Here is an 18,914-nt window from a genome sequence, read left to right as displayed (position 1 = left end):
TCTTAACTCTTAACAGTTTAATTAATCGTGTTAAATGTATAGTCAGCATACTAAACAATTATGATCAAGAAGAAAAATGGAGCTATTACATTCATTGCAAGTTATCTGATATCGTGATTACAGATACTTATGCGGCTAGGACTCAATTCACTGATGAACTGTATATTAATCCAGATCACAAATCTTCCTTTTTAAGTATTGCTTAGTCAAATAATCTGGATGTTTTTATATGAAAAAACAAACAAACAAAAAACCTATAAATGAGAGTCTTTAACATAGAAACAACACTAGGAAAGATATATACATTTTTGGCAAATTCAGCAGAAATGTATTTATTATCTCAAATTTAAAATGGTTAAATTTAGGCTTATCTCTCTTCATTAGGAACTTGCTAGCTATAACAGAAAGTTGACTTTGTTCAGTTCTACTCACTTTATCTTGTGTGCTGGGTTAGATTTATAATTTTACCTTTCTGGTGGAGTAGGGAATGGAATGATAGGCCGATAACAACTAATGAAATTGAAGCAGTAATTTTAAAAACTCCAGAAAACAAAAGTCCTGGACTAATCAGATTTACAGGTAAGTTTTATAAATCATTCAAAGAAGAATTAACACTTAGGCTCCTCAAACTATTCCAGAAATTCAAGAGAAGGAAATACTCCCAAGCTCTTTTTAGGAGGCCAGCATTATCCTAATCTCAAAACCAGATAAAGACACTACAAAGAAAGAAAATTGCAGGCCAATATCCCTGATGAACGTAAATGCTAAAATTCTCAAAAGAATAGTAGCAGATCATATCTGGCAATACGTGAAAAAGATCATACACCATGACCAAGTAGGATTTATTCTGGGGATGAAAGTCTGGTATATTTGCAAATTAATAAATGTGATACATCAGCCCTGGCCAGTTTGGCTTAGCAGTAAAGCATTGGCTCATGGACCAATGAGTCGCTGGTTAGATTCCAGCTAAGGGCACGTACCTCAGTTGCAGTTTATCCCCGGCCCTGGTCGGGGTCTTGCAGAAGGCAACCAGTCGATGTGTCCCTCTCACGTTGATGTTTCTCTCTCTCTCCCCCACTCTATCTGAAGATAAATAGAAAACTATTGTCAGGTGAGGATTAAAAATAAATAAATAAAATAAATGTGATATATCACATAAACAAAATAAAGTATAAAAATCACATGATCATATCAATAGATGCAGAAAAAGAATTTGAAAAAATCCAGCACTAATTTTTAATAAAAACTCTCAGCACAGTGGGAATAGAAGAAATATACCTCAACATAATAAAGGCCATATATGATAAACCTACAACCAACATTGTACTAAATAGGAAAAACTAAAAGCACTTTCCTTAAGAACAAGAACAAGAAAGTGTTGTCTGCTTTTACCACTCTTATTCAACACAGTACTGAAAATCCTAGCCACAGCAATCAGACAAGAAGAAAAAATAAAAGGCATCTAAATTAAAAAAGAAGAAGTAAAACTATCATTATTCACAGATGACATAATACTGTACATAGAAATCCTAAAGACTCCACCAAAAAGCACTAAATTTAATAAATGAATTCGGCAAAGTAACAGGATACAAAATTAACATCTGAAAACCAATGGCATTTTTTATACACCAATAATGAATTCTTAGAAAGAGAAACTAAGAAAACAATCTCATTTATCATTGCAACAACAAGAAAATAAGATACCTAGGAATAAACTTAACCAAGGAGGTAAAAGACCTATATTCAGACAACTACAGGACACTGAAAAAAGAAACAGAGGAAGATACAAACAAGTGGAAGAATATACCATATTCTTGGATTGAAAGAATTACCTTCATTAAAATGTCCATTCTACCCAAAGCAATCTAGATTCAATACAATTTCTATTAAAATACCAACAGCATATTTCACAAATCTAGAACAAATATTCCAAACATTTATATGGGACCAAAAAAAGACCCTGAAGAACCGCAGCAATCTTGAGAAAGAAGATCAAAGTTGAGTGATCACAATACCAAATATCAAACTATACTACAAAGCCATTGTAATAAAAACAGTGTGATGCTGGCACAAGAACAGGCATATAGATCAATGGAACAGAAAAGAGACCCCAGAAATCGACCCATGCCATTATGGTCAATTATTATTTGACAAAAAAGGCAAGAGCATATAATGGAGTAAAAACAGTCTCTTCAACAAATAGTGTTGGGAAAACTGGACAGGTACATGCCAAAAAATGAAACTAGACCACCAACTTATACCATACACATGAATAAACTCAAAATGGATAAAAGACTTAAATATAAGTCACAAAAATAAAAAAAATTTCTAGAAGAAAACATAGATAGTAAAATCTCAGACATCTCACATAGCAGAATGTTTGCCTATACATCTCCTAGGGCAAGAGAAACAAAGAAAATAAATAAATAAATTGGACTACAACAAACTAAAAACCTTCTGAACAACAAAAGAAACCATCTTTAAAATGCAAAGAAAACCCAACATACGGGAGAACATATTCACTAATGATACATCTGATAAGGGGCTAATTTTCAAAGTATATAAAGAATTCATGCATTTCAACAAGAGGAAGACAAACAATTCAATTAAAAAACGGGCAAAGGACTTGAATAGGTACTTCTCCAAAGAGGACGTACAGATGGCCAATAGACATATAAAAAAATGTTCAATGCCACTAATCATCAGAGAGATACAAATTAAAACCACAATGAGTCATTTTCTCACACCTGTCAGAATGGCTATCAGCGATAAATCAACAAACAAGAGCTGGCAATGATGTGGAGAAAAGGGAACCCTAGTACACTGCTGGTAGGAATGCAGACTGGTATAGCCACTATGGAAAACAGTATGGAGTTTCCTCAAAAAATTAAAAATGAAACTTCCACTTGACCTAACAATCCCACTTCTGGGAATATATCCCAAGAATCCCAAAACACCAATCAGAAAGAAGCTATGCACCCCTATGTTCATAGCAGCATTATTTAAAATAGCTAAGATCTAGAAACAGCCTGAGTGCCCATCAGTAGATGAGTACATAAAAAAGCTGTGGTACATTTACACCATGGAATACTATGCAGCTATAAAAAATAAGGCTCTATTACCCTTTGAGAGAGCATCGATGGAACTGGAGATTATTATGCTAAGTAAAATAAACCACTCAGAGAATGACAAATATCACACAATCTTACTTATATGTGGAACCTAATGAACAAAATAGGACCATAGACTTGGAAGTATTTAACAGACTAAAAGATCTCAGAGGGAAGGTGGGAAGAGATTAATCAAATAGTTTATATGCATATATGCATAGCCCATGGATGCAGACAATAGACAGGTGAAGGCCTGGGGTGTGAGGGAGCTGGGTCATCAGGGTCAAAGGAGGGGAATGAGGAACATCTGTAATACTCTCAACAATAAAATAAGTTTAAAAATTTATTTTACTGCTGTGTAAAATTTATCTTTAAGATTTTCTTTTAATCACTAAAATCATTACTTCATGTTTCTCATACATAACATTGTGACTTAAATTTGGCAATTTTTGGTTCTGATTTGTTAAATTCACCACTGCTTTACCTGTTTGCTTGAACTCCACCCTCCTACCCCCTTCTGCCTTTAGGGTCAGATATCTAGGATATAAAAGGCAGCCTGGATTAGATATAAATTTCTTTTTTTTTCTTTCCATTATTGATTTTGGAGAGAGAGGAAGTGAGAGAGAGAGAGAGAGAGAGATAGAAACATTGATGAGAGAGAGCATCGATTGGCCACCTCCTGCTCCCCACCGGGGATCTGGCCCACAACCTGGGCATGTGGCCTGACTGGGAATCGAACTGGCAACCGCTTGGTGCATGGGTTGATGCCCAACCACTGAGCCACACCAGCTGGACAGATGTAATTTTTCTTAAATGTCCTTGGACAATTGTAGTATAACTGTTGGTGATCTTCTCCCAATCCAAGGTGCCCAGCTCTACAACTTTCCTTACTCTATAAGGATACCCTGTTCTTAGCTAATCCTGCCACCTCAGTTAGTTCAGCACCCCTTCTTCTATACCACTGAATTCTCTAGCACCTGAATTGGGCGCTTATGATAAAATGTTCACTCTTTCCATTTTACTATTTTTTTTAATGGTGGAAAAAATATTCTTTACTATTTAAAATACAGATCTCACTATTTCCATTTATTCACAAGAGAAATAATTAATCCATTTTTGAAGTCTGCTTTGGGTGAATATATTTTGTAAGACTATTCCCAGATAGCCATTCTGTCAGTTAAATAACACAAGGAAACACTGTACTAATAGATGGTTCTACCAGAAAGACTTTCTCCAGAACAAACACTCCCCGAAGCCCTTCACTCTTTCTGTTTCATCTAGTACAACAATAAAATATTTAATTCAATATGGCAACAGATTTTGTACTAGTCTCTACAGATGGCTGAGAGAATATTTTGTGTTATATGAGAGAACATACACATACTACAACATAAGACACAATATATGGAGTTTTAATGGATGATAAAGAGAGCTAGAGTAAAAAAGAAGTATTACCTTAGGGTCATGTATTCCAGAAAGCTCTTCATAGATCTTCTCACCTACCATGACAGCAGCCAAGTTTGCCGTGTATGTAGAAAGACAAAACATACAAAAAATGGCCCAAAGGTTCATTAGAAACCTTCCAGTCCAGCATTTTGGGGGTTTGATGGCTGCTGTTCTACCAAATAAGAGGGCATAACAGACATTCAAGGCTGAAGAGAAGGAGAAGACTTTACTCCTATTCCGCCCCTTGGGAGTCATACCAAAGGGGCTCTTCCATTCATACAGAGTGAGGAAGATGGCAGTGATGTGCAGGGCCACAAAGATCCCTAGCCACAGTGTCCAGTGGAGTGGCCACATGAAGGCTCCAATGGGAGCTGCTGTGTCTCGGGTCCTCACTAAGATGCCCAAGCTGGTGGAGAAGAAAGGACTAGTGAAATCGATCACCTGGCTACGTGCAGTATTGATGCTGAAGGAAGTGACTGCCATGTGGGCTGACCCACTCAGGAGATCACCCACCAGTCCAGTCCAGTGCCCATTTTTCCAGGCTCCATATTTTCCATCTCCAACAATATAGAGGTCAAAGTCAAAGTTCATATCCTCTGCTAGCTTTTCCAGCAGATCAATGCAATATCCATAGCAGCACTTCTTGAGTTTGATGGGCACGGTATCATTACTGCTGTGGAGGCTACTAAAAAGGCTGTCCAATATGGAAGAGTCATTAGTCATGGGGTCAAGGCAGAGTTGGCCAGCAGGGCACAAGCCTTCATCATCTACCTCCCGGGTGAAGACAAACGGATGCTCGATCAGGGTAACCACTCTCAAGTGTAGCTTGTTTGGGTGTTGGAAGTGGGTTTTGTGCCTCTGGGCCTGCTCTGGCCATATTCCATAGTCCATGACAACCTTTCCCCCCTGCCAGCTGCCCAAGCGGGTCCACATTGGCTTTCCCATGGGGTCATGTTGCAGATTCCAGATGAAAAAGTTGTTTTCTGAGCTGATGATAGAAGAACCTTTTACTTTGATGGAACCACTGAGGCCTCTGAAAGTGGTGTTGGCTAGAAACCTGGCAAAGAGGAGCAAAGGCAAAAAGTAAGAAAGAGAGGTAAAACCAAAGACAGGAAGCCATGCTCATATTTACTTCTTTGTCTTAGTAAAAAGAAACTCTAATCTTGTTTAAAAAGGCATTAACCATAATTTCTTCAGGAATTAATTGAGATAGGAGTCCTATCTCACTGAACCAGTGAGATCTTACCCTCAGGTTCTAATACCCAGGCTACATGCTTGGCTCTTGGTCTTATTCCAGATTTCTTTATTCCTAGTTAAGAAAGGTGTTAATTATTTTCTTTTGTAAACTGTTAATTATGTATTTTTTAAGCTGTGGAGTTTCTCAGCATCTTTAACATGTCTCACTTCTTTTGGTTACTACATTTGATTGCAACTGAATCACTTCAATAAATATTTTTTGGTGTGAGGAATAAGTTTTGGTCAGTACACTTTCATAATTGCTTAAAAATTGCATTCATAATTCTAGAAAATTGCCACATCTTGTTACCAGTGTTTTTTCTTGAGAGTGAAAACAATCAATATATCTGTCCCCCGTGAGGCCAGTTAAAGTTGCATGCGGGCTACCATCCATGGAACAAAGGAAAAGATGATAAATGGATTTGCAGTTCTCCAGAGAGCCTCAGGCTACCCTCCCTCTAAGTCATTAGAGAAGAACAATTGGCTCTGGCTCTAGAAAGAGCTTCTGCCAGAACTCAAAGGAAGGAAAATTACCAACTGAATGATACACTGATTCCTAACCCTGTGAACCAGGGCACTGTCAGTACACATATGTTCTGATATGGGTAGGACAGGAAAATGTTTGGTTAGAGTCCCTGTCTTTCTTGACTCTAGGAAGATAAGACAGTAAGAGGTAACATATAAGTCTGTGGCACCTCTGTACTCTTAATTATGGTCTAGGGTCAGAATAAAAGCCCAGACTTCGACATCAGACCCACCTTTGTTTGAAGACTAGTCCAGCCACCTTCTGGCATTGTCCTTGGATGACTTACTGAATTCTAACCTTCATAATCAGCAAAATGGGGAAGATAATACTTCCTCCATTACAAGGATTGGAAATAATGCACATAAAGGCACATACCACACCTTCTGACGTAAAACACATATTCCAGACATGGTAGCTATTGTTTAGTGTCATTCAAGTTTTTTCAATCAAGGCTGTCCCCAGGTCACTTTTCTGGCTTACCTATAATTTCTCAAGCTGAAGATACAAAGTACTGCATTATGAGAAACTCATAGAGGGCACTCAAAATGCACTTCACATTAAAAGGAATTAAATTGGAATGTGGACTGTACCACAGAAGATTTTTTTGAGGAGCTGAGATAATACAAATCTAGGCTCTCAGCAAGACACATGCAACCCACCGCCTGCCACATCGCCCAGTAATCTGCAAATGCAAATATAAACAGTAAGAAGTTATGCTGCCACAGAAGGCATATAGAAAAATCAGAAAGTGTGAAGAATATACTAATTTTCATTAGAGATATAAATGTAAATCGTATTTGGAGATGCTACTATCACTAAGTGCAATGATGAAACTACTCATTCTGGTAGATTGCAAGTAATGGTGATTATTCATGTTAGCACTCCCCAGTGGGATTCAACCACTTAACATGAGTTCTATTTTGGAACAAGTAATGAAGTCTCAGTTATCTTAGACTTCAAAACAGTTTTTGGCTTCTCTAGAGAAGTAGGGATCTAAATCATTAAAATATACAGATTAATCACTTGATAATTACCTGGGTACTATAAGGAAAGGGTAACTATAACTGTGCTTCTGATGAGCAGCCTACTTTCAGATCTGTCAAGAAACATACACAATACACACGTGCACTTGCTGACATAGCCTAGGGAATAAAATAGTTAGTAATAACTATGTTAATTTCATTTTGTTACTGGGAAAGTAAAATCAAAGTTGACGAAAGAGGAGCCCTTTATTATTTTAAGGTTACTAGGGAGTAATGACTATAGATTTTTACTGGACGGACCCTTGAAATAGAATACATACTTAAATTATCTTAGAAAATAAGGCACTAGAAGTTATCAGAAATTTTTCAGAGATTACATAACTCCCTGATCCCAGTAAAACAATTCCTCATTCTCAGTGATAATGACATTCAAGATGGCCAGGGCTGAAGGACAGTGCTCAGCTGTCTTGGAGGCAGGCACTGGTCACAGAAAGGCAAATCAATCAGGATGGAAATATCTTCCATTTCCCCAGACCGTAGTGTTAGTTTCACCATGTAACTGGCACAGAGAAACTGGGTCTCTGAGAATCCCCACTTACGACAGATTATTTCTGTCTGCTTTATTTTCAGTTTTGTGGTGAGGGGAAATTAAAATGATCTCATTGATAGCTTTTATAGTCGCACTGCACACTCTTTGTCTTGTCATGACATTGTGCTGCCAAGTCTCAACGCTCACTATGTTAATTAAAAGAAGAAAAGACTGAAATCCTAGTTTTGTTTAAATCAAATTCTACCATGTTCATTTTGGTCTTGCTCGTGTCTCTTCTTGGATGAACAAGAGAAAGAAAAGCCGGGAATCATTTTATTGGCAAGATGAGCCACTGGAACAGCGAGCAGGGCACCTGCGCGTTGTACTCTAGGGGTAACCAGGAAGGCTCCTTAGGGGAAGAAGTGCCACAGCTGAGTCTTGAAGAAGGACCTACAGTTGGCCAGGAAGAAAAGCTGGGACAAACGCTGTCCACTCAGGGAGATGTGTGTGCAAGAGCCACAGCCAGAGCCGTGTGATGATAAGCAGTGGCGAAGGAGGCTGGAGGTGAGGGTGCAAATTACAAAAGGTCGAGGCCACCATGAAGGTAATGAAGAGCCACTGAGAAAGTTTTATCTGGGGAAGGACATGATGATCAGATTTGATTTCAGAGAGGTTTCTTTCCTCCTAGCTATATAGGAAATGGTTGGGAAGGAGGAGGGGCTGAGCAGTTTCAGATGCGAGGAATAATGCTCTTTCCCCACTCTTGCTTCCTCTCTTCCTCCCTCTCTGCTCCTGTCCCCCCCCCCCCCCCCAGGGGCTTAAGGCCACAAGGGCTCCGATAATAGCAGTAGAAGTAGAGAGAAGATGGCATAATCAAGAGACACAGAGTTTCAGAAGGAAAAGTAGTGGTTTTAAAAGGGCCAGATGCAAAGGGTTGCATTTAGTTCACAAATCAGACTAAGACTGTGTGCAACTCGGCCTGATGGAAGGTTATATCAACAAGATCTGGAGTGTTTAGTTAAATATGAACTCTGTGTAAGCCCATATGGGTATAAAAAAATGGGAAAAGGAATCCTAGTGTTTTAAAATAGAAATTTAGAGCCCGGGTCACAAGGACCAATAATAACACCACACCCTGTGCTGATCACACTGCTGCTCAGCCTAGATGTGAATTCTAAATACATCTTTTCCAGATTCAGGATGAAAGGTAAGGGGCGGTAAGCACAACAAGCTGACTGGAGCTGTGAAGATTTTTTAGCACAACAATGACATAACCAGATATCTGCATTAATAATACTGATCTGAGAACAGGTAAAATATATGTTTAGGAAGGAAGAGATGGTGACCAGGCGGACACTTAGAAGAATATTATACTAGCTCTGTCACAGTATGATAAGGGCTTAGATCTCACTCTATGAGTGAGAACCTGGGTTAGCACTGCCTTGCACATGGTGAGTGAGGAATAAGCCAGTTCAGATATACATTCTTTTATTATTAAACCTCCCAAGATACCACTCCGCTCAAAAGAATGAAGCTCATTAGTTAATTTGCAGTGGGATAACTTATTGCTTTAGTAAAAATTCCCAATTATGGCACTAATTAAGAATACATGTTGATTTGTAGAGGAGCTGAGAAAATTTTTGCACTTTGAAAATTATGTAAAAAATGTTTTTGAGACAGTTCACAGTATAAATAAGATCAGTGGTTAATGTATTTGAGATATATCTTAAAAGCCACATTTGTACACAAAACAACATACTAATTAAAGAATTTTCTTATTCATTTGTTGTTGTTTTTTTGTGCATTTTATTAATTTTTGTTATAGATGTTTCTCCTTTTTCCCTCATTGACACCCTCCTCCCGATCTCCCCCCACCCTGCCCCCAGCATTGTTGTCTATGCCCATTGGTTACATATATATGCATGTAAGTTCTGTGGTTTATCTCTTCCCTCCCCCCATCCCCCTCTTCTGAGGGTTGTCAGCCTGTACCCTAATTCTATGTCTCTGGGTCTATTTTGTTCATCAGCTTATATTGTTCATTATATTCCACAAAAGAGTGAGATCATGTGATATTTGTCTTTCTCTGACTGGCTTATTTTACTTAGCATAATACTTTCCAGGTCCCTCCATGTCGTCTCAAAGGATAAGAGATCTCTCTTTCTGATAGCTGCGTAGTATTCCATTGTGTATATGTACCACAGCTTTTTTATCCACTCATCCATTGATGGACACTTGGGTTGTTTCCAGATCTTAGCTATTGTAAATAGTGCTGCTATGAACATGGGGTACATATATTCTTTCTGATTGGTGTTTCAGGCTTCTTAGGATATATTCCTAGAAGTGGGATCACTGAGTCAAATAGCAGTTCAATTTTTAATTTTTTGAGGAAACACCATACCGTTTTCCATAGTGGCTGCACCAATCTGCATTCTTACCAGCAGTGTACAGTACTAGAGTCTCCTTTTCTTCACATCCTCACCAGCACTTGTTTGATGATTTGTTGATGGCAGCCATTCTGGCAGGTGTGAGATGATATCTCATAGTTGTTTTGCCCTGGCCAGTTTGGCTCAGCGGTTAGAGTGTCGGCCTGCGGTCTGGAGAGACCCGGGTTCGGTTCCCGCTAAGGGCACGTACTTCGGTTGCAGTTTGTCCCCGGCCCTGGTTGGTCGTGCGGGTGGCAGCCACTCGATGTGTCCCTTCACTTCGATGTTTCTCTCTCTCTCTCCCTTCCTCTCTCTCCCTCCCACTCTATCTGTACAAAAAAAAAAAAGGAAAAATATCCTCGAGTGAGCATAGTTGTTTTAATTTGCATCTCTCTGATGACTAGTGATGTTGAGCATTTTTTCATATGTCTCTTGGTCATTTGTATGTCCTGTTTGGAGAGGGGTCTATTTAGGTACTCTGCCCATTTTTTAAATTGGATTCTTTGTCTTCTGTTGAGTTGTATGAGTACTCTATATATTTTGGAAATTAGCCCCTTATCGGATGTCTCATTGGCAATCATGCTCTCCCATATAGTGGGTTCCCTTTCCATTTTGATGGTTGTTTCTTTTGCTGTGCAGAAGCTTTTAAGTTTGATGTAGTTCCATTTATTAAATTCTCCTTTGTTTCTCTTGCCTTAGGCATTATATCAGAGAAAATTTTGCTGTGTGTGATGTCTGAAATTTTGTTGCCTACATTTTCTTCTAGGATTTTTGTGGATTCATGAGTCACATTTCAGTGTTTTATCCATTTTGAGTTTATTCTTGTGTATGGTGTAAGTTGGTGGTCTAACTTCATTCTTTTGCATGTAGCTGTCCAATTTTCCTAACACGATTTATTAAAGAGGCTGTCTTTACTCCATTGTATGCTGTTGCCACCTTTGTCAAATATGAATTGAGCATAATGTCTTGGGTCAATTTCTGGGTTCTCTGTTCTGTTCCACTGATCTATATGCCTACTCTTGTGCCAGTACCAGGTTGTTTTGATTACTATGGCTTCATAGTATAACTTGATATCCAGTATTGTGATCCCTCCTACTTTGTTCTTTTTCAAGATTGAGGTAGGCCTGTAGTGCTATGAACTTTCCTCTCAAGACTGCTTTTACTGCATCTCATAGATTTTGTGTTGTTGTGTGTTTAATTGGTTTCCAGGAAGTTTTTAATTTCTTCCTTGATCTCCTTGGTAACCCATTTTTTGTTTAACAACATACTATTTAGCCTCCATGTGTTTGCATGTTTTTGTTGTAATTTATTTCTAGTTCCATGCCATTTTGATCTGAGAAGATGCCTGATATGATTTCAATTTTCTTGAACTTGTAGAGAATTAGTCTGTGTCCTAACATGTGATCTATCTTTAAGAATGACCCATGTGCACTTGAGAAGAATGTGAATTCTGCAGTTTTGAGGTGTATTTCTCTATAGATATTTATTAAATCCATTTGATGTAGTGCATCATTTAGAGTCTCTGTTTTGTTAATTTTTTTATTTAGAGGATCTATCCAGTGACGTCAGCTGGTTGTTGAAGTCCTCTGCTACGATTGTATTGCTGTTGACTTCTCCTTTAAAGTCCTCTAGAAGTTTTTAATATATTTTGGTGCTCCTATTATAGGTGCATATATGTTTACCAAGGTTATATCCTCTTGTTGGATAGAGCCTTTTAATATTATGTAGTGGCCTTCTGTGTCTCAAATTGTGGCCTTCATTTTGAAGTCTATTTTATTGGATATGAATATTGTTACTCCAGCTTGTTTTTCCTTTCCATTTGCTTGGAAAATTTTTTCCATCCCTTCCCTTTCAACCTATGTGAGTCTTTTGTTGTGAGGTGGGTCTCTTGTAAACAACATATGTATGAGTCATGCTTTCTTATCCATTCAGCTACTCTGTGTCTTTTGATTGGAGGATTCAATCCATTTACATTTAAGGTTATTATTGATACATACTTATTTATTGCCATTTTTTATTATGGTCCTGTTTCTCTTCTTATTTTTTCTGCTTATTACAGCAGTCCTTTTAACATTTCTCGGAGTGCTGGTTTGGTGCTAATATATTCCCTTAGCCTTTTTCTGTCTGGAAAGTTCTTTATGTCACCTTCTATTTGAATGATAGTTTTGCTGGCTAGAGTAGTCTTGGGTTCAGATCCTTATTTTTCATTACCTTGGTTACCTCATGCCATTCCCTGATGGCCTGTAGTATTTCTGTTGAGAAGTCAGATGATAGCCTTATGGGGGTTCCTTTGTAGGTAACCTGTTGCTTATCTTGTGCTGCCTTTAAGATTCTCTCTTTGCATTTTAATTATTATGTGTCTTGGTGTGGGCCTGTTTGGGTTCTTCTTACTTGGGGCTCTCTGGCTTCTTGGACTTGTATGCCTTTTTGTTCACCAAACTAAGGAAGGTTTCTGTCACTATTTCTTCAAATATATTCTCTAACCCTTTCTCATTATCCTCTTCTTCTGGCATACCTATGATGTGGATGTTTTTAGAATTCATGCTGTCCCACAGTTCTCTTAGGCTGTCTTCCTGTTTTTTAGTTGTTTGTTCTTTTTGGTTTTCTGATTGGGTGATTTTTTCTACCCTGTCTTCTAATTCACTGATCCAGCCCTCAGCTTCCTCTACTATGATGGTTATTCCTTCCAATGTGTTCTTATTTCTGATATGTCATTCTTCATTTCCAATTGGTTGGTTTCCAATATTTTTATATCTTTACTCATGCTGTTGAGCTCTTTACTCATGCTGTTGAGCTCTTTACTCATGCTGTTGAACTTTCTTATGATTATTACTCTGAACTCTTCCTCTGATATCTTGTTCAATTCCCTTCATTTATTTCTTCTTCTGCAGAATTATCTTGTTCTTTCATTTGGGATTTGTTTCTTTGTTTCACTATTTTGGCTGTCTCAGTGACTTTTGGAGCCTGCCAAATTTTCCCTGTGGGTGTTAGTGTTCCACTGGTTATGGATCCCTCTACTGGGTTTGGATGAGTGTTGGAGGACCCATGTTAAACACCACTGTCAAGTCTTACTTTCCTGGGTAGATTTGCAAGCCAAGGAAAGGTTCAGTTATCCTCTAGCTTTTTTCCTAGAGGGTATTAGTCTCAGTTACTTGAGCCTAGATTTGTAGCCCTCAACTGAATAAAAAATCCCTCAGGTATAAAAGAATTTCCAGTGGGTGGGGCACTTGCTCACTATCACTTTAGAATCTAAAATGGTTCTCAACCTTCCTAACGCCGTGACCCTTTAATGCAGTTCCTCATGTTGTGGTTACCCCCAACCATAAAATTATTTTTGTTGCTACTTTATAACTGTAATTTTGCTACTGTTATGAATTGTCATTGGAAATATATGTTTTCCGATGGTCTTAGGTGACCTCAGTGAAAGGGTCATTTGACCCCCAAAAAGGTCGTGATCCACAGGTTGATAACCACTGCTTCAGATGTTAATGAGCCTAAATTTGCATTTCCTTGGCCTGGCCTGGTGGCTGATTCTTCCAGGGGCTCTTTCTGTAATATGGCTACTGTCCTGTGAGGGAGTGATTCAGTACAAGACTCCTAGCACCCTCCTGTCCAGCTCTCTCCTGAGCCAGGAGCCCTGGACTGTCTCCATACTGTTCTAGTCCATTCCGGCCCCTCTCTGCAAGAGCACAAGGTGAGTGGCTGCAGCTGATTTGATGCTTTTTAAAACCCCTACTTTCTCAGTGGGAAGCGCACACCACTGATAGAGCCTTTCTTGCTGTTCGAGGGTTCCCAGCCCACCTCCATGCACCTCTGCAGTTCCTACCAGGCTTGAAATGAGGTCCTCTCTCTGTCTCTGGTTGTACTGGCTCTCTTCCAACTGCTCTTCATTTGGATTTTCCCAATGTTTTGTCTTTATTTTAGTTGTAATTCCAGATTTGTCCTGGGAGATGGTCTGTGTAGCTTCCATTCATTCGGCTGCTTTGTTTTAATGATAGACCTCATTTGTTTAAATTAGAGCCCTCATTATACTCTCCCCATATAATTTAAGTTTTACTGCATTATTCTAAAAATGGACCAAAGGTACTCTTAAAAGTATAAAAAAGCAAAGAACTTTCACAAGAAATGTTTTAGATCAATCTCAACTGAAATGCTTAGTGTTTCATCTTCCCATTGAGTTTGCAGAAGTCAATTGTAAAACTATCTGAACCTGGCACTTTAAGAAAATTGTTATTCTTGTCCAGCTGGTGTGGCTCAGTGGGTGAGCATCTACCCATGCACTAAGAGCTCGCAGTTTGATTCTTGGTCAGGACACATGCCCAGGTTGTGGGTCTGATCCCCAGTGGGGAGAATGCAGGAGGCAGCCAGTCAATGTTCTTTCTCATTAATGTTTCTATCTTTCTCTCCCCCTCACTTCTTCTGTCTCTAAAATCAATACAGGAAAAAAAGAAAAAGAAAATTGTTATTCTTTAATCATGCTTTTCAGTCTTTTCTATTAAGCTTTCCATTCTTCTGAGTCAATTTTGCCAAATCATATTTTTCTATGAATTATTTGCTATAGAACTTCATATATCATTTATACTAATTTAAGAATTTCTTCTCAATTAATTGGTTTTTGTCTTAATCCCTTCTTCCTAGGTCTCCTCCCACTTCTTTCTCCTAGTTTTTTTTTTTTTGATGAGCACATATTTGTGTTCATATATCCTTTAATAGTAGAACATTAACTGCAGTGTTCACCTTCATTTATCTGCTGAATTACATTACTCATGCACTATTTTTACTTTTTAAACTTGCTAAAATGTACTCATTACTAAATTTACTCATTAATTTTACTGCAGTTTACTGCTATCTGAACATCTATAGATATATTCCCAACTTTAAATTTACTAAAGTTAAATAAAAATCTCTGACTACAAATGTCATATTCTTAAAGATTTTAAGGCCTGCTCTCTCTTGAGTTTTCTTCTATTTTATCCAGCATATAGTTTTACTAATATTACGTTTTTATATTTCTAATAAATTTGTATCTTTTCTTCCTTTGAACTAGTTCTAGAATAATTCCATGGTTTCCACTGTTCATTTTGGAGACTTATGAATCTACTTGTGTGTTTTTCAACGTATCATCAACTTCATGGGTCTTATTCCATGCCCAGTTGTTTATAGGCCATATATTTTTTCTACTTTAATCTTTTTTTCACTCACCAATCTTTTCACTTGTCTCTTTGTATATACCTGCTTCTTTCATTTGTTTTTTAGTTTTTATTAAATTGCTCTGCTGCCCTGGCAGGTTTGACTCAGTGGTTAGAGTGTCAGCCTGTGGACCAAATTGTTGCAGGTTTGATTCCTGTCAAGGGCACATACCTTGGTTGCCATTCAGCCCCTAGTCCTGGTCAGGGTCATGTGGGAGGCAACCAATCGATGTGTCTCTCTCACATCAATGTTTCTCTCTCTCTCTCCTTCACATGTTATCTGAAGATAAAATGGAAAAATATTCTCTGGTGAGAATTTAAAAATAAATAAATAAATAAATAAATAAATAAATAAATAAAATTGCCCTGCTATCTTTGCTCTTTTCCCATATTGTTGCCTTCCATTAATCATATCTGCACATAGGGACATCTATTCTGCTCTGTAATGCCTTAACATTTATTTTTTCCTTTGGGAACTTTCTTTGTATCATTAAAATAATCTGTGTTCCTATTCTGTAATATTTTGAAAAATGAGCTGATTTTCTTTTCCCATGATCATCTCATCATTTTTAACATTTCCCCCTGAGGAATGAGAGATTTGTTCATTTTCCATAAAGCTCTATATAAAATGTTTTAGCCTGAGAAAATTTAATTGTGTGTGTGTGTGTGTTTTGCCTTTGCCTGATTAGAAATCTTTGGCTATGTTGTTGTTAGTGACATTTTCCCCAACTCCCCTCCCACAAGCACCCCATAATTCTTGTCAGGGTTACTTGCTCCTAACCATGTATTTGATTGCCTGGCCGATGTGGCTCAGTGGTTGAGCGTCGACCCTTGCACCAAGAGGTCACTGGTTCAATTCCTGATCAGGGCACATGCCCAGGTTGTGGGCCCAATCCCCATTGGGGAGCATGCAGGAGGTGGCCAAGAGATGTTCTCACTCATTGATGTTTCTATCTCTCTCTCTCCCTCACCATTCCTCTCACTCTAAAATCAATAAAGAAAAAAATATTTTAAAAGTTATTAAATAAATATGTATTTGATGGTCACATTTAATTTAGCTCCAGATCTACTGACTGTAATAGAAAAGCTCAATAAAGCCCTTTTTGTATAAAACAAAGGAATATTCCCAAAGTTTTCCATTCTTCTTTTTCTGGGAAGACAGAGGAGAGTTGGGAAGAAATCAGCAGATGTTCAGAAATCCCATCTTTTTTTCATGTAATTCATATCTACAATCATGTAACAAATCTTCCGGTCAAAACCTCACATCCTCCACAATTCTACACTATTTTTTTGTGGCATTTGCCACAAACTCACACTTATATCATTGCTTTCTGTTCTTTATCACTGAGGGGCCCCAAGCTATTCTCTTTGTATCGTCTCATGTCTTTAAAAAAATTTACACCCAATTCTAATCTTTCACAACCTCCATAGACCTCCAGTTGTCTGAATTATTAGCTATTTATATTTTGTTTGTATTTTAATCCATGGTTTTTCTTAGTTCTTCAAGACTTTTCTGTAATCCCTCTTATTCTTTAAATTATTCTCATTTTTGTCTCTTCCTCGGGTTGTAGATTATTTCCCCTTCCTCCGGTAATCTCAGTTTCTGACATGTAGGTTAATCTATCTATGGTTATCTCATTATTCCCTTAATGCTTGTTCTCATATTTTATTTTTCTGAATTTTATCTTCTCCTCTCTTCCCTTCCCTCCTTCTCTTCCCGTTGCTGAACTTTGTACCAAGGAAATACCAATATTCTATCCTGTTAGGAAGAGATCTTGTCTTGAACCAGCTATTGACTATCTCTAGTTAAGAATTTTTTTGTTGTTGCCACCCTAGGCCCCTCTCCCTACCCTCTGAGATCCATGTGTTTACCTCCCTTCATTATTTTCAATGTCTCCTTTGCCATCTTTCCTTTTATTTTTTTAATAGCCCTGGAAAATTTTTGTCTATTTGTATGGCAAGTTCAGTTTTTACTCTGCAGCATCTTTCACTGAAGCAGACCCCTGTGGTATCTGCTTCCCTTTTATGATAACATGAATTTGCCCTCTTAGCCACAGAGCTCACCCACGGTCCAATTCTGTCACAGGCCATTGCTTTCATTTTGTTCTCCATACGTGGGACAACTGTCCAAATTAAACATTAATTGAAGATGATTTCTTGAGCTACGTATAAAATGACTCAACTGTCTTTTTGAATCCCGCTTAATACTCCAGCGTATAAATATTTGGCAGCTGATTAAATCCATCTTCAACTTTTTAGACTGTTAGATCCTCAAAGGCATAGATGTCGACAGTCTCCACGGTTTGAGAGCAGCCTCTTCCACAGAGTTGCTGTTAGGAATGAACAAAGCCTCCCTTTCCCACTGCTCCGCTTCCCAATGCTGCGGGCTGTCAAGCTGAGGGTGTTGATCTCACCGAGTCATCTTTGGATCTTAGGCAACACACAGTGCCTGGCCAGAGTAACTGCTCAGTAATGTGTGTGGGGTAAATGCAACTGAACACATGTCTTCTGCCTCAATCAGATATGCATCTTTTTTTTTTTCTTTCTTTTTGTTAATCCTCATCTGAGTATATTTCCCCATTTTTTAGATAGAGTGGAAGGAAGGGAAGGAGAGAGAGAGAGGGAAAGCAAAATACCAGTGAGAGAGACACATGGATTGGTTGCCTCCTGCATGACCCAGACCAGAGCTGGGGATCGAACCTGCAACCCAGATACGTGCCCTTGACTGGGAATCAAACCCAAAACCCCTCGGTTGGCAGGCTGCTGCTCTAACCACTGAACCAAATTGGCCAGGGCCTACATGCATTTTTTGTTTGTTTGTTTGTTTAATTAATTTATTTCTGTTAGAGATGTTTCTCCTCTCCCCCCACAGACACCCTCCTCCCGAATACATGCATTTTTAAAGAGAGACCTCTTCATCACTGTACCAGAAGAACAGGGCTCCATCGGCCAAGAAATATTTGTATTTGCAGTTTAAAGAGTGTTCCAAGCATTAAAATTCCAATTCATTTCCCCCCAAATAATAAATGGATAGCATCAGTAATAGAAATTAGTTCACTGGGAAACCCCTTTGATGATAAAAAATTTAACAGGAATTAGAAATTGCTAAATTTCAATCTTTAGAGCAAAAGGCCCCACAAATTATAATCATCGATTGCATCGTCTTTCAAAGCAACTTACAAAGCTCATCTTTTAAAACAGATTTTTTAATCAGTTAATGGACAACAGTAATTTAATAACACATTAAATATACATATGTACACACACAAATCATTTGGATCTATGTTTTGCCAATAAAATTCAGTTACTTACAAGTGAAATAAAGGGGTAGGAGACTTCTGTTTTTCTTGAGTTTTGTTTGTTTGTTTTTTTCCCAAGAAGAGAAAAATAGTAATTCATGTGCCTGGGTCAGAGTTCAATATACATTTTGGGCTGTGTTCCTCCTGGTGTGCGAGGGGGTCACTATGTCAAG

The 18,914-nt window shown here is 38.2% G+C and overlaps 1 protein-coding gene across 1 annotated transcript in view; it reads right to left on the bottom strand.

Moving 5' to 3' along the window:
* The window catches only part of GRIN3A (glutamate ionotropic receptor NMDA type subunit 3A), a 156,098-nt gene that overhangs the window by 77,951 nt on the left and 59,233 nt on the right, over positions 1-18,914 (bottom strand). Inside the window, exon 3 of the mRNA XM_036261266.1 lies at positions 4,566-5,613. Within this exon, the coding sequence (XP_036117159.1) occupies positions 4,566-5,613 (1,048 nt within the window). The remainder of the gene's footprint in view (positions 1-4,565; positions 5,614-18,914) is intronic.

The sequence above is a fragment of the Molossus molossus genome, unplaced genomic scaffold (genome assembly GCF_014108415.1).
Source record: "Molossus molossus isolate mMolMol1 unplaced genomic scaffold, mMolMol1.p scaffold_m16_p_14, whole genome shotgun sequence".
NCBI lineage: Eukaryota > Metazoa > Chordata > Mammalia > Chiroptera > Molossidae > Molossus > Molossus molossus.
The sequence above is the reverse complement of the archived record's forward strand: the minus strand, read 5'-3'. Positions and strand labels throughout refer to the sequence as shown.